Source organism: Delphinus delphis, chromosome 1, assembly GCF_949987515.2.
Source record: "Delphinus delphis chromosome 1, mDelDel1.2, whole genome shotgun sequence".
Classification (NCBI taxonomy): Eukaryota; Metazoa; Chordata; class Mammalia; order Artiodactyla; family Delphinidae; genus Delphinus; species Delphinus delphis.
The window spans coordinates 32,625,738-32,653,414 of NC_082683.1; the positions used below are offsets into that span (position 1 = coordinate 32,625,738).

Consider the following 27,677-nt stretch of genomic DNA (forward strand, 5'->3'; position numbering starts at 1 on the left):
AGCCACAGAATCCTGAGATCACTGGGCCTTGATGAAGCTGATTCAGAAAATCTTAATCATATAACCATCATTTCATAGATTTAGAAGAGATCCAAGGGGATATCTAACCCAGAGACTTTCCAGTTTTCGGCTGCAACACATATGCATATGTAAGAAATACACTTAACGTCATAGACCTACGTGCATCTATCTATCTATCTATCTGTTGAAAAGTTCACAAGGTAATTTTTCCTTCCTCCATGGGATACATTTGAATTTCCTATTTCCTTTTCTAATGCTGGTTTTGACCCACTCAACAGATTTTACTTCCTGCCTGTAAGTCATCATCCAGTTTGAAAAAGTGATCTAGTCCAAACTCCTGCCCTAAGCTCCAAGCAAGTCCACCTGTGAGAACTCCATTCAGCTGAGCTGTAACAACTGTTTCAGATTTAAAAGATTTTAGGATCCCATTTTCTTTTCCAACCCTTTCCTCTGGAGCAGGATGGTATGGAGGTCTTGGGAGGTGGGAGGCATGAAACATACCGATGGGATGAACTGCTCCTGGGCCACTGGGGTATTCTGATGGGAGACAGAGGCCCACAGCAATAGGAAGACTGGGGTCCAGACAGCGGGTGTCCAGGGGAGGGGGACAGAGGGAGGCGGGGATACAGAGGAACTCAGATAACTGGGCTGGAAACCCAAGCAGATTTTCCAGCCCTGTGCCTGTGACCAGAGGACCCCGGTGGAGGGTGGGTACACGGTGGGGGTGGGCTGAACGCACGTGCCATCGGAGCTATTGCTGTTGGTGCTCCCGTCCGTGGACTCCCGGCTGCCCTGGCGAGGGACCCGACTCCGCATCTCCACGGCAACACCCGTCTCCGTGCTCCGCCGGATGTTGCTGCGCAGTTTCTTGGTGGCCCCTTCTGTGACACCCCCAGAAGCACAGAGAAGGAACAGGTCAGATCACTGAGGAGGTTTCTCCGAGATCACTGCTAAAGTCATCCTCTTGGGAGGGGGCAGGATAGGCAGGGCCCTGACTGGAGGCAGGGCCCTGACTGGAGGCAGGGCCACTGCTGCGATGACCTCTAGAGCCGGTCTGCAGCCTGACCCCTGGCCCTGCTCAGGGCAGTGACGCAGACAAAGCAGACTAGAAGGATGGCTGGAGGCAGAGTGGAGATGGTGGGGCTACGGGTGGGGAGTCAGCAGGCAGCGCTCAGCCCTGCAGCCCTCCACCCTCGGTCTCCTTCCTGACAGGCTCCCCTGACCCACACCTTGCCACACAATTTCAGCCCTTGCCCCTCAATTTCAGCCCTTGCCCCAAAGGGTTAAGTTTCTTCTTCTGGAAAGTTTGCCCTCTCTGGAATTTCCAGATTTGCTTTTCCTCTTCCAGGTACTCTCCTGAAGCCTGTCACTCCCAGACATCACAACCCACCTCTGTGATACCCTCACAGGCCCTATAAAAGACAAACAAACCCATGTGAATCCTGACCCTGGCAAACTAACACCCATTCTCAAGGTGGGTCTGAACGTGGAGGGGGATGTGTGTGGAGAGGTGGAGAAGCCACTAGAAAAATAAGACTGAGAAAGAAACTCCTAGGCTGACCTGAACTGACTTTGGCTCTGAGGGAGAGGTCTGCAGAAGAACCTCAGAAGCTGTGTGGTGACAGCTCACCCCCAGTGTCTCTGTAGCTCCTGTTCGGGGGGCCCTCTACCCCTAGGTCCCCTCTTCAGCCTTGCATGGAACATAGGGCACTTTGCCTCTCCTAGCAGCGGCACCATCCTGCCTGGGTTTCCATGGCAACCTCCTCAGCATTGCAGTGTGGTCCCTTTAGACACTCTCTCTGCCTGGCGGGGGGGCGGACAGAAGACAGGTTGTGGGTTTTCAGGGACTTCCCCTCCTGAAGCTTGGCTGCCTGAGGAGCCTGACGGGGAGGGAAGTGACGCTCAGATAGGGACTATACCAAAGGAGCCTTTTGCTGTCACTGGTTAGAGGCCCAGGCAAATTAAGAGTGGAGTTGCTTACAGGGATGGGGAGAGGCCAGGGTGAGGCAGGCAGCACAGCCCCTGAAAGCAGCGGGGAAGGGGGAGCTGGTTACCTTGGAAATTCGCTCTCCCACTAACACCCAACAGTGGGTCGGGAGGGGATGTTTGAGACCCCAGCCTGGGAGAAGGGGGCCTTTATTCCTCCTGCTTTGCCCTACTTATCTTTCAGGAAGCCCCATCGGGAGAGGAAAGGCTGAGAGGTCGGGATGGGGGGACTAGGAGTGGGGTGCTGTAAGGAGGAATGTCTCCTCTGGAACCACCCCAGCTTCTGGGATATTGGAACAGCTACTAACCAGCAATCAGTGAGACCATCAACGTGTCTGTCTCTCTTACACACACCGCCCCCCCCACACACAGAGTCTTATTAGCTCACGCATATTTCTTTCGCACAGGCGTAAGCAGACACACGAGTGCCAACAATCACATATGTTCATACAATGATCTCACGTACAAGGTCGTATGCATGTTCATGTAACAGTCACACAGCCACAAATGGTCTTACCGAGTCTTAGTCATACGTACACATGACACAGCCTGCCACACACATGTGACCTCCACACCATAATAACACCAGGAGCTGAACCCATCCGCTCAATCACACACACAGATGCAAACCCACAAATGGTGTGTGACCCACCACACACAGAGGGCTGGGCAATAATTGTGGGTGGGGTGGACTTGCCCTGTCCCTTGCTCCTAACTGCCACATCCTCTCTAATCCGATTAGAAGACAGAAGGGCCTGTGGGGGCCACACTTCACCCTCCTTCTCCTCAAACCCCCCCAACATACACCCTGAGCTGAAGTCAGAGCCTCACCACCTCGTGACCCCAATCCCCCATCTTCTAGAGCTTAGGAAAGCTCTGACCCATCTGGGAGAGAATTTACCTTCTTTGATCTGCCCAACCTACTGTGAGCCCCTGGGTAGGGAAGTTACAGAATCCTGAAGTGCCATCTCCCAGATGGGGAACCTAGAGTCCAAGCGCCCATAGAGCTGGGGCTACACCCTAGGCCCACTGACTCCCAGTTCACTGATATGCTACTCTTCACTCCCCTCCACCAACTCCACATTGTTTTGAGATGTGATTCAGCAGAGATTAAGTTCCATGTCTCTGGGTGAGGAGGAAGGTCTTGCAAACTCAGAGAAAATTCCTCTACTGGTTTCATACCTGTCCAGTCTGTGAACTCTGTCGATCTGGGGAGTAACTTCATGTAGCCTCTCTCCCTAGAGAACTGGACCAAGTTGCTTGCAATAATTCTGTGGTCCTTGGAGACCAAAAGACTCCAGGGACCATCCCATCTGTCCCACCATGAACAAGGGAGAGGAAAACACAGCCTCCAGCAGCACTCCCCATGGGATCTCCTGCAATGATCCTGAGCCCTCGCCCCACCCTGGTCCGGGGCCCAGAGACTAGGAGGGGAGAGCCACTGTCCTTGGTACTGAAAAGAGAAGCTCCATTTGGGCAAAGGCAAGGACAGCCCAGGATGGCCCTGTGTAGACCCAGCCTAAGGCCAGGCCAGAACCCACCTGTGTCCTGGGAGCCCAAAGATCTGACCCCACCTTCCTCTCTGCTCCCACAACTTAAAGAATGTTAAATCTAGAAGGAAGCTCCATTTTACAGAAGAGGAAACTGAGGCCCAGTGGGAAAGTGACTCTGCCAAGGTCCCATGAGGAGTTAGAGCCAGGACTAGTCCTCTAAAGTTTCAGGGTGAGTTTTTGGAAGGCCATTCTAGGGCAACGTAAGGAATAAAATGGAAGGGGCAGGCAGAAGGCAGGGGAACTAGAGGGGAGGCTGGCGCAATAGAACAGGCTTTGCAACAAAGAGCACAGGATGGGTGAGGCTCAAGCCAATGAGCAGTATGGAGGACCTGGGAAGGGCAGACTCATAGCCCAGGAGACTGGGTCCTGGAGAGGAGTTCCTCCCCACTGCACACAGCCCCGCCCTGCAGGGAACTGAGCCATCCTGCCGGGGGCAGCAGGGTCACCCTGCTAGGATCTTATCCCAGAACAGAGTTTCCGGGGCCAATGCCCTCAGTGATCGGCCCCATACCTCCCTCTGAGGCCAGACCCAGGATGGCGCTTTAAGCTGGGACACTGGCAACCTCAAGGCCTGGGAGAACAAAATGGGGACAAGTAAATATGAAGAGGAGAGGAGTATTCTACAAGCAAGGGGCAGAGCTGTGGAGGCCAGAGAAGTCACTTTTATTTTTTAGTCATTTTTTTTTTGGCCCTACTGTGTGACCATGGGTAATAATAACACCAACAATTTACCAAGTGTCTAGTACGTGCCAGGCAAGAGGCTGGGTACCTTTACACATCCTATCTCATTCAATCCCCTGGACAACGCAGCAAGGCGTGTATTATTGTCCTGATTCTACAAATGAGGAAGCGGTCTCAGAGAGGGGAAGTAACTTGCCCAAGTCGCCCAGCTAGTAAATGACAGGGTGCATCTCTGAAGGCCAATTTGAAGTCCTTCTCCAAAAAAGTACCTTCTAGTCTCCAGGCTCAGATGCCTCATCAATAAAATGAGTACTCAGACCAGAAGATCTCCAGATCCCCAGGGCCCCTTCCTGCTCTGACATTTGGCAACTGGATGATTCAGAGAGACCTTTGGTTAGAAGGGCAGTGGGCAATTCCCCTGGCTCCCCAGGCATTCAGCCATGCCCTTGCATACCGCAGAGACAAGTGATCTGGAAGCCCCATCATCGTTCATTTCCCCTCAAGGCTGGAGGTCATCCTGGTGTCTGCTCCAATCCCTGCCTGCTGACTGTGGAGCCTAGGTAGGTGGACAGTCCCAGGCAGATCACTGATATTCTCACAGTGACTCAGGCACCTGTCCTGGCCTTGGAAGACCGTCCCTCCAAGTCATTTGGGCATGAAGAGACCTTTGGGTCTGAAGCTGAAACAGCCGATTCAGCCAGAGATCAGCAGGGCTTGGATTCCTGAGGCCAGACTCCTGGGGGCCCTCCTAATCTTAGTCCCCCAACCTTAACGCCACCCCATTGGTCCTGTCCCAGCCCAACTCCTGGATTCCTAGATCCCCATCTTCCGGACTCCCTAGTGTCAAGCATATTCACAGGGGCCATGCTCATCCTGGGGCACTCATCATCTCAAGCCCCCTCCCCGTCCAGCATTTCTCTGAGCCAGAAACCATATCGCAGCTTGATTGCTGGAAAAGACCATCCCACATGCTCCTGTGGAGGGCTTTGTAAAAGTCTACTTTAAGGCCTGGAGAAGTCCCCCAGCCCCAGTCCCAGCTGGGAGTCTTGATGGGCATTCTCCCCGGATCCTCCAGTGCCCCACACCTCACCACCCCCATCCAGCTGCCTATTTGAAGGTTTCTTAGGGAAGTTGTCACTCTGAGCAGAATAAGCAGGAAGAGGTTTTAAAACAAAACCAGCTGGTGTCTGGGCTGATGCCACAAAGTGAGGAGGTCTTGGTGGGGGGAGCTGGCTCCCCTGTGACGTGAGCTCCAGGTGTGACTGTGTGTGACAAGGTGGGTTACCCGGCAGGCAGAGCGTAAGTAGGATGCTATAACCAGGTGTCTGAGAAAATCTGCTGTATTTATCAGGAGGTAGCTGTGAAGGTAGTGTGTGAATGTGGCTTTGTCAGGTATACGCATACACACATGTGACGTGTTTCTATGACCACAGGCCACTGAGTGTGCACGTGCGTAAGGGTAGGTTTCCTGAGCAGTCGAGCATGCTATTCATGTGATTATGCAAGGCATGTGTCTTTGTATGTGTGTGTCTCTCTCGTGGCTTTGTAACATGTCTGCAGCTACTTGTACTTAGGAAACTCGAAGATTATAGGTGAGACTGAATCTCGTGGATGTTTCCGTGACGCTGCGGTGTCACTCAGCACAGTGCCAGGAACATGATGGCTGCTTAATGAATAACTGCTGATAAGTGTGTAAGTCTGTGCAGAGGCAGCAGAGTACCAAGGTTAGGAGCACGAACTCGGGAGCCCAATGCTGGGGTTTGAATCCAGACTCTACCACCTACTAGCTGTACAGTTTGGGGCATCTTACTTCCCTTCTCTGTGCTCCAGTACCTTCCACATAGAGTTACAGAAGGAGTCAGTGAGTAGGACACGTACTAGACCCAGAACAGCACCTGGTACATGGTAAGTGTGACATAAGGATTTGTGGGGGTAGGAGTGCCCACCCGTGAGAACTGCCCCTGGGCGCCCGGTCACTGTGAGGGGCCCACACCCCTCACCAGCCTGGGGGAGCTGGAGTGTGCCCCTGCTCCACTGGGTCAGGCCCACGATGGCCACCATCTTGGCCCCGAGGCTGCTGCGCCGCTTCTTGGCCGTGGTGGTCCCGGTCCCGTCCCCAGCCTGCTGGGGTCCGCAGATTTCGCCGCTGATGCTGGAGCTCCGCACCACGTTCCTGGAGGCCGCAGCTGAGGCTGGAACTGGCTCCCCGTTAAACATGATCCACGGGGCGGCAGGGCCTCAGGCAACCCTGTGGGGCAGCGGGAGAGACAAAGGGATCCCACGTCAGACCCTGGGCCCCTCTACCGCCGCCCCACCCCTTCCTAGCTGTGTGACCTCGGGCAAGGCGCTCAGCCTCTCTGAGGTTGTGGGGATTAAATGAACAAGTCAATGTAAAGGGTGTGCCCAGAATCTGGCTCGATGAACGGGACTATTCTCATTAGCATGTGGCTGCCCTGACAAGTGACCTCGTTTGGCGGTGAAGGCGGAGGCTGTGCAGTTATGTGACCCACTCTTGAATTCCAAAGGCCTCTACCCACTAGCTGTGTGACCTCACGACCGAACATCTTGGGGTTTCAGTGAACACCTCAGCAAAATGAGAAATGAAAGCACTTACCTCGTAGGACTGTTGTAAGGATTAAATTAGCGCAGGTCAAAGTGCCTGGAACGGTATCAGGCACGGAGTAAATATTCAGTAAGCATGACTGTTGTTTTCACAGCCAAAAATGAGAACAGGCAGAACAAAACTGGCTCCAGCCTGGGCAGACTGTGGAAGGGGTCCTCCTGCTTGAAGCGGGTGGGACAGAAAAGTGTAAAGAAGCAGGGAAAATCACCCTTACTGGGAGGCAGCCACTACAGGCATCTTAGCCGATTTCCTCCCAGTCTCTTTTTCACACATTTCAAAAAATAACTGAACTCATACTGCCAATACAATTTTATATCCTGCTCTTTTTCATTTAATGTTATATCAGGAGACTCTCCAATGTTATTAACGCTTTGTAGAAATGTTTAAATGCCACCAGTACGTTCCACTGTGTGGAGGCACTATGACTGACTTAAATATTTCAGTACAGCTACTGCTTAGATCAAGTCCAACTTTCTCCTCCCTCTCTCTCTCTCTCTCTCTGTCTCTCCCTTTCTCTCCTGTCTTTTAAACAACACTGCAATAAAGATCTTTGTACACTGATTTTTTTTTTTTTGCGGTACGCGGGCCTCTCACTGCTGTGGTCTCTCCCGTTGCGGAGCACAGGCTCCGGACGCACAGGCTCAGTGGCCATGGCTCACGGGCCCAGCCGCTCCGCGGCATGTGGGATCTTCCCGGACCGGGGCACGAACCCGCGTCCCCTGCATCGGCAGGCGGACCCTCAACCACTGCGCCACCAGGGAAGCCCTGTCCACTGATTTTTATCTGCTTATTTCCTTAGGATCAACTCCTGGAAATGAGGTGACTGGGCTAGCGAGTGTGAACGCCACTGGTAGCTTTTCACTTCCTGCTTCCTGACGGAGCTCTGGTTTTGTCCACCTCATCCCTTGTTTTAGAGGCAGATCTTGATTTGTTTAAAACAATCAGTGAGTGGCATTCACCTTGGTAACTCTTACTGGTCCAAGGGTGGGCATGTGACTAAGTTGGCCCAATCTGACTTAAGGGCATTGGATTCCAGGCACAGGGCACAGAATTCCAAGGGCATTGGATTCCAGGCTTAGAGGTGGGTGCTTCTCCCTCTGTCTGTCTGTCTTTTCTCTTCCTCCCTTAAGACCTCTCTCCCGAGAGAGAGCCCACCCTAGGATGAAGCCAGTGCTGCTGAGGGTGGCACGGCACAGAGACAGAAAGGACCTCAGGCCAACCTGGAGCCTGCCTTCTCTGGCCTTCCTGCTACGTGAGACAATGTGTTTTCCATTGCCTAAGCCAGTTTGACTCAGGGTTCTCTGTTACATCCAAAAGCATCTTACCTAATACTGAGAGCATAAACATTTTTCTGATTCTTGGAATATATTGCCAAATTCCTTTCCAAAGCAGACAAATTTTCTCTCTAATGCTGCATTCAACAAATACCTAAAGGGAATATAGCCAATATTTTATAGTAACTATAAATGGATATTATCTTAAAAAATTGTGAATTACTGTACTGTACACCTATATAATATTGTACATCAAGTATACTTCAATTAAAAAAGCTATTCCAAAAATAAAATGTCAGTTATTCCTAAATTAATCTATAGATTCAGCATAATCCCAGTCAATATTTTAACTGGCCTTCTTGTAGAAACTGGCAAGTGGATGTCCTAAAATAATCAAGGCAATTTAAAAATTTTTATCTATTCATTTTTAAAAATTGAAGTATAATTGACCTACAACACTATGTTAGATCCAGGTACACAAGATAGTGATTTGATAGTTCTATACATTACAAAATGATCACCACAAGTGATCCCAAGTTTTAAGTATTATATTTATGCTAAAGGTCATCATTTTACTTAATAATATACTTTAGAAAGATATTTTGGGGGGAATTTACTGGTGGTCCAGGACTCCGCGCTTCCACTGCAGGGGGCACGGGTTTGATCCCTGGTTGGGGAACTAAGATCCTGCAAGCTGCATGGTGCGGCCAAAAAAAAAAAGAAAAATATTTTTTCTCTGAGTATAAAATTGAGGAAAAAAATGTTAAAAAAAATTTAAACCCCTAAGATTCCAAGGCCTCTGCTGAGTGCCACTGATACAGTAGTGAGCCAGGCCAACTTCGTCCTGCCCTCCCAGAGCCTCCAGTCCAGGAGAGACAGACAGTGAATAACTAGTTATGCAATTAAATATTTAATGGCGGTTCCGATGAGTGCTAGGAAAGAGGACAGAGGGCGCTGGAAGTCACTCCGGGGAGCAGGGCAGCAGGCGCCCGTGGCTCTGTTTAGTGCAGAGGTGGGATCTCCCGCTGTCGCCCACTACAACTTGGCTGAAAGTCCTAGGCTCGGACAGAGTACAGGAGAGACAGCTGCAGGCAGGCTCCGCCCCCAGCCCTTCCCAGCTCTGCTGTAGCCCCCAGTGCTTTCCCCAGGGCAGCTCCCATCCCAGGGCTCAGGGCCCCATCACCCTGAGGAATCCGACTTTTCAAAAGGACATAGAAAGGAGAGGGGAGATGGAGGTGGGAAGGGAAGGCACCACTCCAGCTGAAGAGGAAGACAGTCCCCAGACAGCCAAGAATGGCCACCTGGGCTCCTGATCAGCACGGCTCCCGCCGGCCTGGTGAATGAGGGCTGACGGTAGGGATGAGTTGAAGCCATGTTTTGACTTCTTTGTGGCTGTCTAGACTGTTCTCGCTGGCCCTGTGATGTACGCAGAGTCTCGGATTGTATTTCTCCATCCATCCCCCATCAACCTTGCAGCTAATGGAAAGTCCCCCTGGACTTGGGCCTATGATGATCTCTTTAGTTTCCAATTCTAGTGCCAGTTTGTGTGTTTTTTTGGGTATGCGCATGGTCTTTTGGTGGACGGTGGGAGAGGGCTTATCTGATACTTTGAACCAGCTAGAGCAAAAGCCTAATTTACTCCTCAAAGTATTTCTGTTACATGTGTAGTTATCTCCACGTCACAGATGAGAAAACCCAGTCTCAGAGAAGTTAAGGCCTTGCCCATCCAACTCAGCTAAGAAGTGGCCAGGCCCGGACTCCTGTTTCCGGGTCTCCTGTTTCCACAAAGAGACAGACACGCTCAGCAGCCCCTACTCCTTCACCCCAGAGCTCACCCAAAGAGGGGGGCCCAGCCCTCCTGTTCAGGCTTTGCCCCGGGTCTCCAGGTTCTTTGAGAAAATTGTAAGCAAAGTATCTGTGATGAGAAAATCCACTCTGGCCCCAGGTTCCCACGGCTGGCGTGAGCATCTGAGGGGCAGCAGAGATGCCACTCAGACCACAGCTGGAGAAGCAACTGCTTCCCTTGTGTTGCCGACAGGAAGCTCAAGAACACTGCTCCCAGGGGAAGAGAAGGAAAGAGGGTAAGGGACAAAATTCTTGACCTTGCCAAGCCAGGGGCTCATGTTTCCTCATGAATAATGAATGGAACCGGACAAGCAGATGGTTTGACGTCCAGGACTCTGCACCATCCGCAGCCACATTCTCATCTTTAACCACCCGGGGATCACCCAGGGGGCCTGGAGAGCTGACGAATGTTTAGGAGGGTCCAGCAGGCAGGGGCTACCCCCAAGAGGACAGGAGGAGCTGAGACTGACCCAAAGCACTGGACCCAGGACCTTAGGGCCTGCCCCCCGGTCCCAAGTCCAGGGTAGGGCAGTCTGGGAGAGTTCAGAATCAGGAGGTGGGATTAGAATGTATACTGTATAGATTAGATTCTTTGCGTGACCTTCTCTGGGCCTGGGTTCCTCATCTGTGTGTAAACTGAAGGGGTCAGATGACGTGCTCTCTAGAGTCCTTTTGACACGCATGGCAGCAGCAGGCTCAGAATTAGGGCTCTGGTTGATTCTCTGGCAGCCAGCCTGGCTCATGACGGGCAAGACAGAGAGCCAGTCAGAGCCAACCACCTGGCCCCTGTGAGGAAGGCAGTCGTACTCACAGCAGCGCCCCCAGCCATCAGACCACAGGGATGGGAAAGGGGCAGCAGGTGGATATGGTGGCAGAGTGGTGAGGGGCCAGCAGGACACAGAACACAGCACTTCACATCCTGGTCGTTCTAAAAGATTGCTGAATGAATTTCTACAAAAGTCACTTCAACAATTCCCTGCCTCTGAGCAGGACTGTCCCTTTCCCAATCCAGGTCATGGCTCCTGATGGAAGGAAACCCTCCCATGATCTTGCTGGGTCACAGAAACCTTACTCTGAAGTTCTCCCTGCTGACTCCCATCTATTGCTATAGCAGCATCTATGGCCACAGCTTGGACGTCCCCTCCAGGGATCCCTTCCTACTGCCCCCCACTCCTGCCAAGCTCCATGCCAGCGGATACCCTCCAAGTTCCCCAAGGAAGGAGCCTAGCGTTTTCTTTCTGGCCTTCAACGTTTGACCTCTACCCTGGGGTCTCAGTACCCGAAAAGCTCCCAAAACCTCTCCTGACTCCTGACAATGGCAGGACTCCAGGCTCTGCCTGGCCACCCTGGGCCCCTTGGTCCTTTTGACTGTGTGTCTAACCAAGTTAATAAACCTTTTTTGAGCATCAGTAAGGCTATCCAAAAGCCCAAGATGAAACTAGCTACCCACCCTTTCAACAGAAAAGACCAAGGAATCTGTCACAGAGTGATGGACTGTTAGGCTGTAAGGGATGGCAAATTCCTAAGGCTCTTACCACCCCCGCCTATCCTCTGCACACAGCAGACATCACTAATCCTTCTCTCTTTCTCATCAGGGCCAGATTTAACCTTAGAATCCCTCTTAACACAGTGCTGCATCACCAACTGATGAGAACCAGCTCATAAGGTCAAACTGCCTTGCCTCCCTATTCCAACCTGCGCCTTTCATTTTGCAGAGGAGGAAATCAAGGCTCAGAATGGGAAAGAGTAATGGAAAAACTGATGAATTCATAAAAGTGCTAACAAAAGATCAAGATGAAAAAAAATTAATTACATGGGACTGAGTGAACTGATGAGGATGATTATAATTTTTGTGACTTTCTGTTTGAATAAAAAAAAAAATCCCACAAGGACTCAGAGGCAAAAAATATACAAATCAATTTTCACTGCAAAGTAAAGGAGCTGTTACAGTGGAGGATTACTGGACTGAATGTCAATATTACGACATAGCATGAGTGTGTTTCGTGTTTGGTAATTGCAATCATTGTTGCTTTTGTTGTGGTCATGCATTTACAATGCTTGGTGTCAGTTTATTTATCTCTTGTAAAAATAAAATAGAGTGTGTGTGTGTGAAAAAAAAACCAGAAAGCTAATCATGGGGAAAAAAAGATCATTGTGATGATATGACATTATAATTTTAACATCTTAAAAAAAAAAAAAAAAGAGAATGGGAAAGAGACACACCCAGGGTCACACAGAAAGCTGTTGACAAAACCAGGGCTACAAACCAAGACTCCTAACTCCCAGGTCCTACATCACCTGTCAGGTGCTTCCTCCCCACCTCTCACCTTGAAGACAACCCAAACTCACCAAACTGATGAATCTGAATGTGGTGTTCCCATCACAGGGGGCTCTGCCCCTCCCAACAGCACACACCTAGGGCATTTACACAAGCCTTCTGTTAACTTCTGAGACACCAGATTTCAAGAAAGGAGGTGAAGACAATCAGGGTAGCTTCCAGGAGGAGGTGATGTGATAAGAGTCTGGAAGGAAAAAGGGGAGCTTAGAGGAAGGGCTAGAGAGGACATGTGTCCTCCAGGGATTCTAGTAGCTTGCGGAGTAAAGAGACGGACTTTGGAGATAGTTGTGTGACCTTCAGCAAATCATTCAAACTCTCTGATGCTGTTTCCTCCTTGTCCAAACTCCTGGGTCCCCCAATCTGCCTTTAGGCACTTTAATGTTAAATTGCTGGTGCTAAGGCCAAGGGACTCATCCAGGTCCAACTGCTAAGGAGCTCAGACCCTATTCTTCCTCTGTCCTCTCCCTGACCGATGGGGTCTGTGTCCCTCCCCAGACACTCTGTGACATGACCATCAGTCAGGAGTGTGTGTATTGGGGGTGTATCAGGGGGCCAACTCCCGGCTCCACCCACAGTGTGTGACCCTGAGCAGGTCATTCAGCTTCTCTGAACCCTCATCTCCTCTTCTATAAAATGAGTCTACTGGCCATCTGGACCCAGCCTGACTCTCCGGGCTGGACTGGGGGTCAGATGGGTTAATGAGGAGCAGGAAAGCACAGTAATTAAAAGCACAGGCTTTGGAGGCAGACAGACTTAGTTCAAAACCTAGACCTGTCACTTACAAGCCATATAACGCAGGGCAATTTCCTTAACAACCCCCCGAGCCTATAGCTCCTCATCTTTCAAGTTGGGATAATAATGCCCACCTTAGGATTCTTAGATGAAATATTACAAAAATAAGGATTGGTACATGCTAAATGCTCAGCTGGGCAATTACATTATTACCATTTATAATGTGCCTTTGTAAATGGTAAAAGACTTCACAGGTGTTGGTGCTTATGAGTCTGGATTGCAACCAGGTGCAACCACTTCCTGGGAAGGCTCGGAGATGAATAGGATCACCTCCCACTCCAGCCCTGGGTGCAGGATAAGTGTGGGATCTGGGTTCCTGCACCTCTCAGTTGAGGTGGGAGCTGACATGTGAAGCTGTGCTTTTCCCTGCCAGCATCTCAGCTCCTGGTCCCTCAGCAGATGCTGCGTCTGGCATTGGAGACCCCTGCCCCAACCCTTATCTAGCACTAGGGCTGCCCACCACGTTGTTCATGCCAATCTGTGCCCATGTCAGAGGCCAGACTTAACCTCAGAATCCCTCTTAACACAGTGCTGCCTCACCAACTAATGAGAACCAGCTCATGAGGTAATACTGATTTTTTTTAACCTGCATCTACAGAAGGTGGGGGCATCCCTTGTTTCTAGCCTTCACTCTCCCCCTCAGGGAGAGACAGGTGGGTGACAGAGCTGGTGCGTGGTGGGGGAGGGTAAGCTGGACCCAGGGAGCACACCCAGCCTGAGTAGGGAGCACTCTTCCAGCTCCTCTCCTGGTTATGTGACTTTTATCTCCTCCAAACCAGGCTCGCACACACACTACGCATAACCGGGAGAGGCACAGGGCACAGAATTTCAAGTGTGTGATTACACACCATGCAGACCCACACAAATGATACACACTTAAAGACACAATCACGTGCGTACACAGACATGCACACACACCCCTAAGATACTCATCCACACAAAAGCACACAGAAGTAGCCACACTGACAGCCACAGGCAGGCAGACAGACACACACACACACACACACACACACCCTCCCCCTGGCCCCCAGCCCCTGCCCAGCTCAGAGGCATGAAGAGCCCCATCCCTTCAGTGGGCAGGAAAGCAGGAAGTGTCTTACTTGGATCTGTGGGGTCCCTTGGCCAGACATGCACACCAGCTCTGAGCAGGCGCTTGTGTGAGCTTGCACACACACACACACACACACACACACACACACACACACACACTCATATATACTCTGGCCCCCAATCTCACCCCTCTGGCCCCCAACCCCACAGGCCGAACAAAGGATGTCATCGTGAAGTCGGTGGCGAGGAGATGAGAAGGCTGGCTGGGAGCAGCTGCGGTCGCCATGGCTACTGAGCTGACCCACTTCTCCTCCACCCAGCCTGGCCCACTCAGCCCAGGCAAGAAGGGACAGGCAGCTTTGGGCAGTGGGGGCCTCTCCCATCACACACAGTAAAGGGGCGGCCCTCTGAGTGTGTGGTAGGGATGGGTTGAGCAGATAGACTGGGTCCCGATACAAAGGCAAGAACCAGACATCTCCTGAGGAGAGCAGGGTGCTCAGGTCTCCCCCAGCCTCAGGGCCTCTGGCCTCAGGGGCCCATAGGGGTCACGCACTTGCCCTGGACACGTTCTCAGACATAGTCCTCACAGCAGGGCAGGGGCTTGGGTGGTTGGGCCCAACCTGTGTCCTCCAGACTCCAAGGACTCGGGACACCCAAGGGTGAGGCAGACCCAGAGCTGGGTGAGCCCCGTCTCCTGTTCAGAACAAGGCTCCTGAGGGCAGGGTTCGTCTTCCCCACTTGGACTGAGGGCTGCTGGGCCATGGCCAGGCCTTCCTTCCTCAGACGGGGCTGCCGTGTGCCTTCTCTCAGCCAGGGGGCTCCTGAGGACATGGCCGCAAGTCTTCCCTCAGAACTGGGTTCACAGAGGAACGCCTCGGCCTTCAGACAGCTCAGTCTTGTGAGGAGATGGCTCACAAGGCAGAATGAATCCCTCCTGTGGGACGGCCTCCCGTAGCTCCCCGTTTCCTTCAGGAGAAAGTAAAAACCCCTCACAAGGCCCACAAGTGAAGTGACCCAGCTCATCTCGCACTCCTGCCCCTCCTCCGTATTCCAGCCACACTTGCATTTTTTTCATTCCCCAAAAGTGCCACTTTGTCTCCTGCTAGCCTGGAAAGCTCTTCTCCAGTCCGTCCCCACCCTCGTGTCCTGCGGACCTGGTCTGTGTCGCACCACCTTTGGGGGCTAATCCCTACTCAGCGCTCAGTCCCAGGCTGGATGGCATGTCCTAGGAGAGTCTTTGCAGACAAGGTTAGTCCCCCTGTCATGCTCCCCCAGACCCTATACCATCCTTGCCTGTTGTGCGTTGAACTGTGCACCGCCCCCCTGCAAAAAAAAGATACGTTGAAGTCCTAACCCTTGGTACCTCAGGATGTGACCTTATTTGGAATACATTAAAATAACAGACATTTCCACCAATGTGTAGTTGTGAAGAGGGAAAAGTTCTGCTCTCTGCTTGATAACTGTCTTTTTATTGATTCACTGATTCCTCCTCCTGTCACTCTAGTGGATTTACAGAGCTTGAGCTCCAGAGCCTTGTGGGGCATAGATTCCAGGTGGAAGCATCCAGGAAGAGTGCACATGCTTCCTGACCATCTCCATCACCCACCCCCTCTCATAACTTGTGGCCAGATGTGGCAGCTGTTGCCTGACAGGGACTGCTAGACTTGGCACTTGAGAATGCCACTAGAAAACACCCTGGGGCTGAAGCCACTCCCGAACAGAAGCAAGATGCTGCCCTCAGTGGAGGCACCAGTCGGTGCTTCTCAGACTTCAATGTGCACACAAATCACCTGGGGATCTTACTCAAGTGCAGATTCTCATTCCATGGGTCACAGGAAGGTGGAGCCTGAGTGTCTGCATTTCAAACAGGCTCCCAGGTGATACCCACACTGCTGGTCTGAGGACCACCCAAAGCACTGAGAGGTAAAGATAAAACACCCTGGCTGTTCTGCAGAAAGAGTGAACACTTCAGGATGGGGAGACCAGAGCAGGCATCACGGAGAAATCCTCTGCAGAGCACCTCGAAAGGTGGGTGGGATTTAGAGAGGTACAGGTGGCAGGAAAGAGGTGGAAACTAGCTGGGAAGGTCCAGAGAAAGAATGGTATGTTCAGAGGCCGGTGAACAGAGCAGTGCAGTTGGAGCAGGATGTATGTGCAGCTGTGGAAGAGAGGGCTGGGAACATAGGCTGGGAACAGCCAAAGAAGGGCTCTGAATGTAGGGCTAAGAAGTTTGGCTTTAATCCTGAAGGGAGTGAAATCTGACATGGTTTAGATGTAACATTTTACAGAGATCAATCCAACACGGTGCAGAATCAGAACAAAGCCCGACAGCAGGAAGAGCAGTCAGGAGGCAGGTAAGAAGGGCTGCCCTGCTTCAGACAGTGCTGGTGGAAAGAGGAAAGGGGTGCAAGAGTCGTGGGAGGGCTTGGGGGATTGCCTGGAGTTAGCGATGGGACAAGGTTAGGGGAAGGGCAGAAACCAGAATCCAACATGATTTACAGGAAGGGTGAGCAGGAGCCATCCCCACAGCATGAGGTCCTGGAGGGAAAAGTTGGCTTGAGGGAAACATGAGTCCCTATTTTAGATATGATGAGATAATTTTGCAACTCCCATATGGAGGTGCTGGACAGGTAAGCAGATTCCCTGGAGTTCAGGAGAGCAGTGTGAGTGGGCAGGATTTGGGTGTGTTCCCAAAAGGGAAAAGTGAGGTGTGGAAAGGAAGGAGAATGCCCGGAGGAGGGTACAGAGTGAGGAAAGGGTGAGAGGTAATACCTACAGTTAGGGCTAGGAGGAAAATGGAATCCACCGAAGGAGGGAGAATCAGCAAGTCAAAGTAGGAGAACTCAGAGAAGATGTTGTGAGTACACAGATGGCCAACCTGGAGGCCCTACGCACCCTGACATCGAGACCAAGGAGAGGCCTGCCCAGCCCAGGACGTAGGAGGGCAAAGGAAGCCCAGGCGTGAACAAAAGCACAGCCTGAATGGAAAGCAGAATTTGGACTGGTAGAGAAGGGAGCTGGACTCCCTGGGGAGGGTCTGGGTTGCAGCAGGATCCCAAGGGGCCTGGGGCTCCCAAGCCCTTATTCCAGCTCAGCCCAAGCACAGGAAAGACAGTATCCCCACTCACAAACACACACACCGCACTTTGCACACCCACTGACTACAGAAACCCCAGGAGCAGAGCAGAGAAGCAGGAGAAGAAGTCTTTGGGGCAAAGCCTCATTGCTGGGGAGCACATAATTTATCATGCAATTAGGACTCTTTCAAAGAGTGAACAGAGACACTACTAACAATCACACCAGAACCACAAGTGTAAGTTAGGACTGTCCCAGGCAAACCCTAGCCCTGAGGGATACTGGATCCCCTCCCCCGCCAAATACTCACTTGGTCCCTGTTTCCCCTTCCTAGAAAGGGTGGTAGAACTGACAGATAGGTGAGAGGGACAGGCTAGCTCATCCTCAGAGGGAGGGGCCCCGCTGAGGGTGTTGGTGGATGGGGAAATCTCACCCCCTCCCAGTCCCGCCCCAGCCTGAGCGCCAACGCCCCCGCCGAGGGGTAAGCGGCAGCACCACGGACAGCGGCCGCCCCCCCCAACCCCACCCCGCTCTCCCTGCTCCCTGCGGGTCTGGCCTTATTTGGCCAGGGCCGCCGCTAGGCGGGATCAATATTTCATGGGGGAAGGGGCTCCGGTTACCAGACCCCGCACTGAGCAGGAAGGCGCCGCCCTCGCCTGCCGCCCACCCTGGGGACACTCCCGGGAAGCCAGCATACCCTCGGCCCCAGCCCAGACAGACACTGCCCTCAACGCACTCTGCCTTCCCAGGCACGCCCCTGGCCCCCGCACCCTCTCTGGAGCACAAAGCCCCAGGTGCACGCCACACACTTGCACACTGCCACTCGGACACACCACAGAGCCAGAGATGCTCTACAAAGACGACGACACAAACAAAACAGGCACACACCACACCCAGCGTGCAAGCCACCAAGACGCACAACACACACACACATACACACACCAGATGCCTCACAGACACACATTACACAGAGACGCATTCACCACAGACCCACATGCACATCACACACAAGACACCCTGCCACACATGCCCAAACTCACACAACGCACAGAGCCTTCCCACAAAGACCCTCAGACATATCACTCAGGGGTCCTTTCACCACGGACACGCACCTACGTACAAACTCTCTTACACACACGCACACACACACACACACACAATATGCCTCCACAGAGACCCTCAGACCTTCACCATGGATACACAAGCACACGGCCCACACTACCCAGGCCCCCCACCCCTCGTGGAGCCAAGGTCTGCCCTCCCGCTGTGGACATGGGAGTGGGGAGGGGCAGGCAGGACTTTCCTCCTGCCCACCTGGCCCTGGTCTTGGGCCCTGTGGATAAATCCTCTGTGTCCTCTGAGGCCCCCTGGGGCTGCTGCCCCATCTCCAGGGGCAGGTAGTGAGCGGCACAAAGAGGTGGGAAAGGGGAGAGCAAGGAGAACAGGACCTCTGAGACCCCAAAGCCTCCTGGCTTTGCTGTCCCTGGGCCCCAAGCCCTGGGGACAGCCTCACCCTCACCCATGGCCCCCATAGCCTCTGCACTCCCTGGGACTCCTGCCCTCTGGGAGGCCCTAAGGCCCATGTTGTGCATGGGTACCTGGAGGACTGTGGAGTCTGCAGCTCCTGCCCCACCCCGCAAAGCCCCCACCCAGGAGTGCCCAAGTCCTGCCTCAGAGGCGAGAGGCATCCTACCCCCATCCAGACACCCCAACTCCAAAAGCCCCCCTCTCAAGCAAGCAGCCCACGTTCTCCTATCTACGGGACAATCACAGCGTGATTCTCTGAAAGCAACCCAAGCCAGGGCACAAGGTGAGGAGAACGGAGTAGGCTGGCACAGCATAAGAGACCCCCAAATTCTCCAGGTAGGTGGAGGGGATCTTAAAGATTATCTAGGTCCACATCCCTGACATCCCAGTTTTGCATTATCCACATAACATTGTGTGTCCCTCGGCGGTTTACGCCAAATCTCCATAGGCCTGTAAGGTCCATCAATTATTTTCTTAAAATTGGCACTTTTAAGTTAAATGCATTTATTTTAAAGAGAAATTTTGTGTTACTACTATAAATGGAAAGCCAATACCAATTTTAATAAATGGAAAATGACAGTAAAATAAGTACAGTGAAAACAAAGCTATATTATTAAAGTTTAGCTACACAGAGCTGCCAGTCACGATCTCTGTGGTTTTCCGGTTTTTTTTTTTTTTTTTTTTTTTTTTTTTTGGCTACACCGCACAGCTTGCGGGATCTTAGTTCCCCGACCAGGGATCAAACCCAGGCCCTGGCATTGAAAACGCCGAGTCCTAACCACTGGACCACCAGGGAATTCCCCAAGATCTCTGTTTAAAAGCAAGGGCAGGGACTTCTCTGGTGGGACAGTGGTTAAGAATCCGCCTGCCAGTGCAGGGGACACAGGTTCGACCCCTGGTCCAGGAAGATCTCACATGCCACGGAGCAACTAAGCCCATACGCCTAGAGCCCATGAGCCACAGCTACTGAGCCCTCGGGCTGCAACTACTGAAGCTCACGTGCCTAGAGCCTGTGCTCCACAACAAGAAGAGCCACTGCAATGAGAAGCCCACGCACCGCAACAGAGAAGCCCCCGCTCGCTGCAACTAGAGAAAGCCCGTGTGCAGCAACAAAGACCCAACACAGCCAAAAATAGAATAAATAAATAGATAAATAAATAAATAAATAAAAATTTTAAATTAAAAAAAAAAGAAGGGCAGCAAGTGTTGGAAAGTTGTTAAAGACACACCAGCATGGCACTGACAACTTTCTTCCTGGGACAAACTTGGACTTGATAGAGTTGAAAGGGAACCAACTTTCTCAGTATGTGAGCCAATGCCATGCAGTGGCATGTGCACGAGCCACTGAAAGTCATCTCAGGTCTCACTGAAGGGACCATGCTCACGCTGGGAAGGAAGTTCTAGGCTTGCCTGCCTCCTGTAGGAGCTTGGATGGCACTGGTGGCAAGCTGGCACCCTGTTGCCACATTCCATTCCCATAATAACAATCCTTAGAAATTGCTCAGTTCTCTATTTACAAATTGTCCTTACATCTACCATCTAATAAGAGTCTCACAGCAGGAACTACCATGCATGGTTCTTCACTGAGAAAAGGAAATGAGCTGAGTCTTAGGAGATGAATATGATTTTGGCAGAGAGAACTGTCCTGACAGCTCATGCCCTCCTCATCCCTCTCTCCCCCACTCCAAAGAGAGGTGAGAAAATCAGGGTCTCATCTCCCTAACTCTCTGCTCAGGCCTCTGAATGACATTTGACAGGCTCTTTGGAGCCTGCCCTGGGTGCTACTGCCCCCGGAAAAGACTCCTCTTGAAGTCACGATGCAGGTCTGTTTTCACCAGGTGCCGTCCAGATGGAAGGCTGGGACCAGGCCCACCTGGCACTGTAAGAATTATAGCAGATGTCTTTTGAAGTATAATACTTGCCCAGATTACAAACAAACAAGAGCCATGTCTGCATGTCTGGCTTTGTTTTCCTTCCCTGCAGGCTGCAGTTGATTGGACCAGGGTGGGTACCTGACCCCCTCAGAGCCAATCAGATCCTCTCCTGGGAGTTTGGACTTGGATCTGCCAAGCCCTGGGTTCTATCTCTGAATGTAGTTGGAACTGAGGGATGAAATACAGGAACTATAAGTGGTCCATTATCTGGAGAAGCTGAGAAAACCCAGTGTGTGGAGACAGAAAGGTGAAGGCAGCTAACAAGGTACAGAGAGCAGCTGCTTCAATTTCTCCTGGCCTACAGGTCTCACCTTCCAGAGGCTAACGATTTTCCTACTCCTCAGTTCCCCCAAACCCCCTGTGTTCTCGTAATAAACACTTCTTTATTACTGAGGCTGGCTTGAGTGGTTTCTGTATACAAGCAAAGACCTAACTAAGGACAGGGGAGAAGCTGGGAGCTGGAGGCACAAAGATGAACAATCTCTGTGCCTGCACCGGAAGAGCTCAGTTTCATGGGACACAAGGAGGAAAAGATGTAGACTCTGTGTGGATGTGGCTGAGGTGGCGGGGGGCGCCAACTCTGCCCAGGGAGGGCCGGGAGAGCTCCTCAGAGGCTTCCCAGCAAAGGTGGCAGCTGAGCTGGTTTTGAAGAATGAAGGATGTTCTCCAGGGAGACTAAGCAGGGGTGCGGAGGCATTATGGGCAGAGGGAACCACGAGGGCAGAGGCACAGAGGCACAAAACAACAGCCTGATGTGTTAGAAGAACAGGAGTTCAAAGTGTGGGGAGGGGGTAAGCAGGGGAGATGAGGCTGGAGGGGCTCTCGGGTGCAGATCATAACGTGCTTTGAATCCCATGCTAAGAAGCTGAGGCCCTTCTTGCCCTCAACGGGGAGCTATTGAAGTATTTTAAGTAGCAGGGTCAGTTCTGTGTTTTAGAACTCTGGGGCTATACAGAGAAAGGACTGGAAAAGGCAGGCCTGGAGGCAGGGAGGCTAGTTAGGATGCTGCAGCAATGATTCATCTATTCCTTTCATCCACAGAACAATTCGTTGTTTACCTACTACGTGCTGGGGCCAGGCAAAACTGGATTCCTGACCCCACAGAGTCCACAGTCTAGCAAGAAAGAGAGATGAGGAAAAGCCAGTCAAGTGTGATGAGTGTCGTAAAGAACACAAGGTCCTATGGAAGGGGCTGATGTTTAGTTTCCAGTTTAGGCTTCTCTGCAGAAATGATGTTCAAGCTGGTATCTATCTGAAGGAGATAGATAAGCAGGGGAAGGGCATTCCAGGATAAGGGAACAACATGTACGAAAGTCCTGCAGCTCAGGGAGAGGGCAATTGGTACAGACGATCCAAAAAGGTAGGCAAGGACCAGATCCCACAGGGCCTTGCAGGCTACGTCAGTCTGGCTTTTATTCCAAGAAATCTTGGAAGGGTCTTAAGCAAGGAAATGACACAATCAAACGTTTATCTTTAGAAGATCACTCTGACTACAGTATGAAACCTGAAATGAAGCCGGGCAAAAACAGAAACGTAAGGAGACCAGTTAGGAGGCTGTCACAGTGGTCCAGGTGGGAGCTGATGCTGGTCCGGAGTAGGGCAGTGGGCAAGGAGAGAGATGACGGACTGGGGAGAGAGATTCAGGAGAGCCAACAGGACTTGCTGAGGACTGGCTGTGGAATGTGGGGGTGAAGGAGAGGGAGGTGTCCAGGAGGACTTCCAGCTTTCCAGCTTGAGCAAGTGGGTGGATGGTGGTGGCAGAGATGAGCCAGGGACACGAGGCAGAGCAGGTGCCAGCAGACAGAGCTGGGACCTGAGTTTGGACCTGAGACTGATCATGAGACATCTAAATGTGGTCCAAGAAGTAGTTAGATTTGCAGGTCTTGAGCCCGGAAGAGGGCATTAAAGTCAGGTAAATGAGATTACCTGGGAGTGGGGGAAGAGTGGGCAATACAGGGCAGCTCTGAGGAATCGTGGTTGCAGCAGGGCCTGGGCACAGAGTGACCGGAAGCTCTGAGCTTGGAATATCAGAACCGTGAAATCCAAAGGCTTCCTCTCTCAGCCCTGGGAAGCATCTGGCTTTGGCTCCACCTCTCCTGGCCGAGTATCACTCCTGAGCACAGGAACTTCCGGGATGAGACAGCCCTCCCTTCCCCACACACCTCTTTCCTCCTTGGCAAACTCCAAGTTATCCTTCAGACCCACCCAGCTTAGGAGGTGCCTCATCCTAGTGAAGTCCAGGTATGTCCAGGACTGGACATGCCTCGTCCAGGCACGTGCTCTCCCATCTGACAACCTGGGTTTGATGCACTTGATGGCTGTGTGACTTTGGCCGAGAACCTGAATCTCACTTTCTTCATCTATACGATAATATAGATGAATAATAGGAAATAATAATCGTACCTACCTCATAAGGCTGTTTGAAGATGAATATGTCAAGTGCTTAGCAGAGAACCTAGCACACAGTAAGCACTAAATAAATGTTACTATTATTAACATCCCACCCACCTTGGGACAGTTAGTCATGCCCTCCGTCTTACCCCTCCTCCATCTGGGGACTATGTGCAGGTCTGTGTCGCTCCCTGCCTCTTCCTATTCCAACCCAATTTGTGGGGCCATATAATATGCAGGGCCCAGGGCTAAATGAAAAAGCAGTATCCCTTGTTCAAAATTATTAAGAATTTCAAGATGTGACAGTCAAACATTAAGCGTGGGGTCCTTCTAAGCACAGGTTGCCCTGTGCAACCACAGACTGGTGAATCTCGCCCTGCCTCCACCCCCAGTCAGCCCCAGGCCTGGGCCTGGCCCAAAGTTGGTGTCAACCGCCCGGCAAGAGAGTTAAAATACCAACTGACATTGCAATAGGGTTTTGTGATTTCTATCTGGAATTTCATTTTATCCTTCCCATGGACAGACAACATCAACCCCCTTTTATAGTTGAGGATACTGAAGTTCAGAGACAGGTGTGCCTTGCCAGAGGTTACCCACCTCAGAACCGCAGAGCTGGGATGTGAATATAGGCCTGGCTGGTGCCAAAGCCCTGCCTCTTGTCCTCTGGCTCCCCAGAGAGGTTGGGAGAACCTGGGCCCAAGAGATAAATTTCATCAACGAGACCCAGAGAGAGGGAGCTGGAGGGACTGGGACTGGCCTCCTCCCTCCTGGGGTAAGTCACATAAACAACCTGCTCCCTGGGCACAGGGAAGGGGGGACGAGAGGGCAAAAGGTCACTCCTGAGAAGGATCTGCTTGAGGGCCACAGACCCCAGCCCACGCTCTCTGGAAATCAGCCCCTGCTGCTTCTGCTTCAAATCCTTCAGAGGCTGCCATCGGCTTCAGGATAATTCCCAAGTTGAAAGTATCCTGCTAGATAGACCAGGAGATCTGGCCTGGCTGTGCTGACTCCTGCCCCCTCTCTTCCCTCTCTCCCCGACTCCTGCCCTCGCCACCATACCAGTCCTGTTCCCGCCATCACCAAGGCCTTAGCACACCCGGTTCCCTCCTTCTCTGCCTCCTCAACGCCTTGTCACGCTACCGTCGCTGCATCTCTCCTTTCAACACATGTCACATGCTCTGGGCCGTCTCCCAGCTAGAATGCCCGCTCCATGGAGGCAGGAGCTGCCTGACACACAGTGCTTAGTACATCAGGTGTCTGAGCACATCATCCTGCAACAGAGGCAGGAGGGCCTTGCACTCTTTCTCCCCTTCTCTCCACTCCTCCTCAACCCTCCTTTTCTTGTCCAGGCATCTTGAACTCAAGGTGTGAGGAGCCCAAACTTGCAAAGGGAAGAGAATCATCACGCAGCCTGCACCCTCCACCTGCCAGTCCTGGGCTGGGTGCTGTACATCCAGTTATGACATTTAATCTGCCAAGCACCTTCCAGATGGGGGTGGGGCAGTATGGGTGTAAATTACTCCTATTTTTCCAGAGGTGTCTGAGACCTGAAGTATAACAGAGTGTGGAGGTGGAGGATGCGGGACTTGAACCCAGGTCTCTCTGGTGCCCAAGAACCTGGAGCCCTCTCTGCCGCTGTGACTCACTGTTCCCAGGCAGCTCACCTCCAACCAGAGAACAACTGTTTCTAACCCGTGGCCTCCGTTCACACACAGCCCAGGCAGCACAGCTCCTTTGTTGGGTCAGCAAAACACCAGTGCAGGAAACAGCTCCACCGTCAGTAAGAGGCCAACGTAGAAGTCATCCCTCCCCAGGGTCAACAAAATGCCAGTGGGGGAGAAACAGTTCCCAGGTCAGACAAATAGGAGTGGCGGAGACACCCCCATGGTCAGCAAAATGCCATTACAGGAGGCATATCCTGCAACCCCAAGTCAGCAGAAGGCCAGTGTGACAAACACTTCCCTACAGCCCCCTCTACGTGTCATGGGCGTGCACAGAGTCCTCCAAGGTGATGCCCCCGGGGTGGGGTAGGGGAGGCAATGGGGCTGGGCTGCCGCCCTGGGGAGAAGGCGGCAGCCTGGGAGTGGGGCAGACCTGGGTGAGAGTTCTCACATGGCACTAATGAAATCAACCACCAGCCTGCCCCCTCCTCCCCAGGGACCCTCCAGGCTCCAGCTGATGCAATGCCCAGGCTGGATAATTGTTTTCTTCCCTCCTTAAAGGGCCAGCTGCTGCTGCAGCTGCAGACATCACCCAGACCCCTGACAGACCCCACAGAGCTTATCACCTGGTTAGGAACAGGGTGAGCCCAGAAAGTAGCAGCTCAGCCCTGGGCTCAGCAGAGTAAAACCCAATTATGTGCAGAGACCAGATGTGTCTGTGAGCAAGGAGGGAGGGAGAGAGAAGAGTTCAGGCCTGGCCCGCTGAGACCGCATGCCCCGAGGGATGGGACCTTGGTCCCTGCTGGATGCTCAGCCCCTGGCTCCTGCCTGCCCATCCGTCAGGTCCTTGGCACAGGGGGTGCTCAGGAGTTCAGCAGTTACCTACTGAGGTCTCCTGAGTGCCAGCCTCTGTGCTAAGCAGCTCAAATCCACCATTTCATTTACTCCTCTCAGCTGACCTAGAAGGTGGGTCTGTTTTACGAAGGAGGCTCAGAAAGGGGAAGCGATTTCCTCAATAGTGCATCGCCAGAAAGTGGCAGAGCCTGGGTTTGAAGCCAAGTTTGCCTGACTCTGCACTTCATACCTGCAGAAGGTTGGGTAGGTATCGAACCCCATGGCTGGAGGTCCCTAAGCCAAGCAGCTGGCACAGAGGGCGGAGAAGGGGTCTGTGGGCCCTAAACAAGCTCTGAAGGGCACGAAGCTTGGATTGAGCACAGGTTTCACAGACCCCTTCCCCCACCCCCTCACCTCCACCAGAGAATGCCCCATTAGTCTGCCCACATGCCCCTAGGGACAGTTGGCAGCTGTCTGATTACAGACTAATTGGTGGCTGGCAGAAACTGTGGGGCTGGCTAGTTAACCCCTTGGTGACCAGGCCTAGCCCAAAAAGGCCCTCTCCTCACCACTTCAGGCCCCAAACTCAAGGAGCCCAGACAGAAGAAGTCATCACAGGCAGAAGACAGGACCAGAGAGGCAGCAGCCTTCTTCTCTACATCCAGACAACACCCCTGGGGCTGGGGCTAGACACTGATATATTCAGCCAGGCTCCCCACCCACGAAGGGCCACATCCAAACAGCCCCCAGGTGGCAGTGCAGCCAGTGCCTCTGTTCTCTGGCCTTGGTATGGCATTGCCCACCCCATCCAGGACCACAAGAGCTATGGGCCTTCCCTGGCCTTCCAGGGTACTGGGAAGAAACCCACTCCTCAGGGATGGGTTATCCAGAAAAGGTGATGTGGACATGGGTCCAGGCAGCCTGGGGGCCAGCAGGTGAAAACACCCTCCCCTTGCATGAGAGGGTGCCCAAGTTGCCCCCCAAGGGTCTTGCCAAACCTCCCTGAACCCTGGATTTCCCACCGTTGATTGACCAACTACCTTTCCCAGCTTCCCAGAAGCCCCCTCTCCCCACCCTAGGGCTGGAATGGGCATCACCCCTTTTCTTTCATAGGGTGGGGGGTAGGGGTCCTCTGGGCACCACAATGGTGCCTCACTGGGAGGAAAGAGTGGCCAGCTTCTCAACCAGGGCACAGGCAGGAGAGAGAAAGGGAGGCTGCCTTCCAGCTCCCTTTCCAGGAGAGATTCTAAGCACTTTCCAAAAATGCCATGGGAGACAATGCTGTTGAAGATCAGGGCCCCAGGTGCTCCGAGCATCAGCAAAGAACTCAAGACTCTGGGGCCTTCTACTCCATTTTCCGGGCTTCCCCAAACACCTCATGTTCCCTTCTCATACCTTAGCCCCCCAGAGTCATCACACACACTGTGCTCCGCCCCCGGGCCCCCGCAACCGCCGCCCCAGACCCTGCACACTTAAGATCCCTACGTGGCGCCTCACGACCAGAGACCCCTCCCCCGCCCCGTGGTCCCCCAGACCTCCGCAACCCCCTCCCCACGTCCACTCCCAGGCGACCAAGGCCTACTGACTTACCCGAAGGTGGGGCCGGGGTCCAGACACGGAGGGGTCTCCGCTGGCCGAGGCGACTCCGCAAGGCGGGGCAGGTGCTCTGGGACCCCGCCCCGCGGACCCGGCGGAAGGCGCGGCCCGGTCCCAGGCGCGCTGCGGCCTCCGAGGGGCAGGGGCGCGGGGCGGGGAGGGGCGGCGAGAGAGGCTCACGGGGGCATCGCCCGCAACCGGGCCGGGCAGCTCTGCTCCGCCCGCCTGCGCTGCCTGCTCCGCAGCCGCCACGGTTCTCAGCCACCGCCGGGTGCAAAGCCCAAGCCCCGGCTGGCGGGAGGCGAAGAAGGAGGCGGGGTCTGATGGGGGCGGGGTCTCGGTCGGGGGAGGGGCCATTGGAAGGGGCGGGGTCGGTGGGGCAGGGCCTGTGGTGGTGGGCGGGGCCTAAGGGAATCTGGAGAGTCTGGGTTTGCCTGGTTGGGGGCGACCTATGGTAATAAGGCCTCGAAGGGGCGGGGTGGAGAGGATGCCCGAA

General features: G+C 53.0%; 1 protein-coding gene across 4 annotated transcripts in view; it reads right to left on the bottom strand.

Annotated features, from left to right (window-relative positions):
• RIMS3 (regulating synaptic membrane exocytosis 3) overlaps positions 1-27,446 on the bottom strand; it is a 39,805-nt gene extending 12,359 nt beyond the window's left edge. The window contains exons 1-4 of one of the 4 annotated variants that reach the window (XM_060020223.1): positions 27,176-27,446; positions 6,856-7,022; positions 6,242-6,489; positions 761-902 (exon numbers count right to left, since the gene is read on the bottom strand). In XM_060020223.1, coding sequence (XP_059876206.1) covers positions 761-902; positions 6,242-6,458 — 359 coding nt within the window. In that variant the 5' untranslated portion in view covers positions 6,459-6,489; positions 6,856-7,022; positions 27,176-27,446. Of the gene's footprint in view, positions 1-760; positions 903-6,241; positions 6,490-6,855; positions 7,026-12,332; positions 12,506-27,175 lie in introns of all 4 variants that reach the window. The other 3 variants (XM_060020214.1, XM_060020231.1, XM_060020241.1) reach the window with 3 other exon arrangements.
• Between the last annotated feature and the right edge of the window lie 231 nt (positions 27,447-27,677).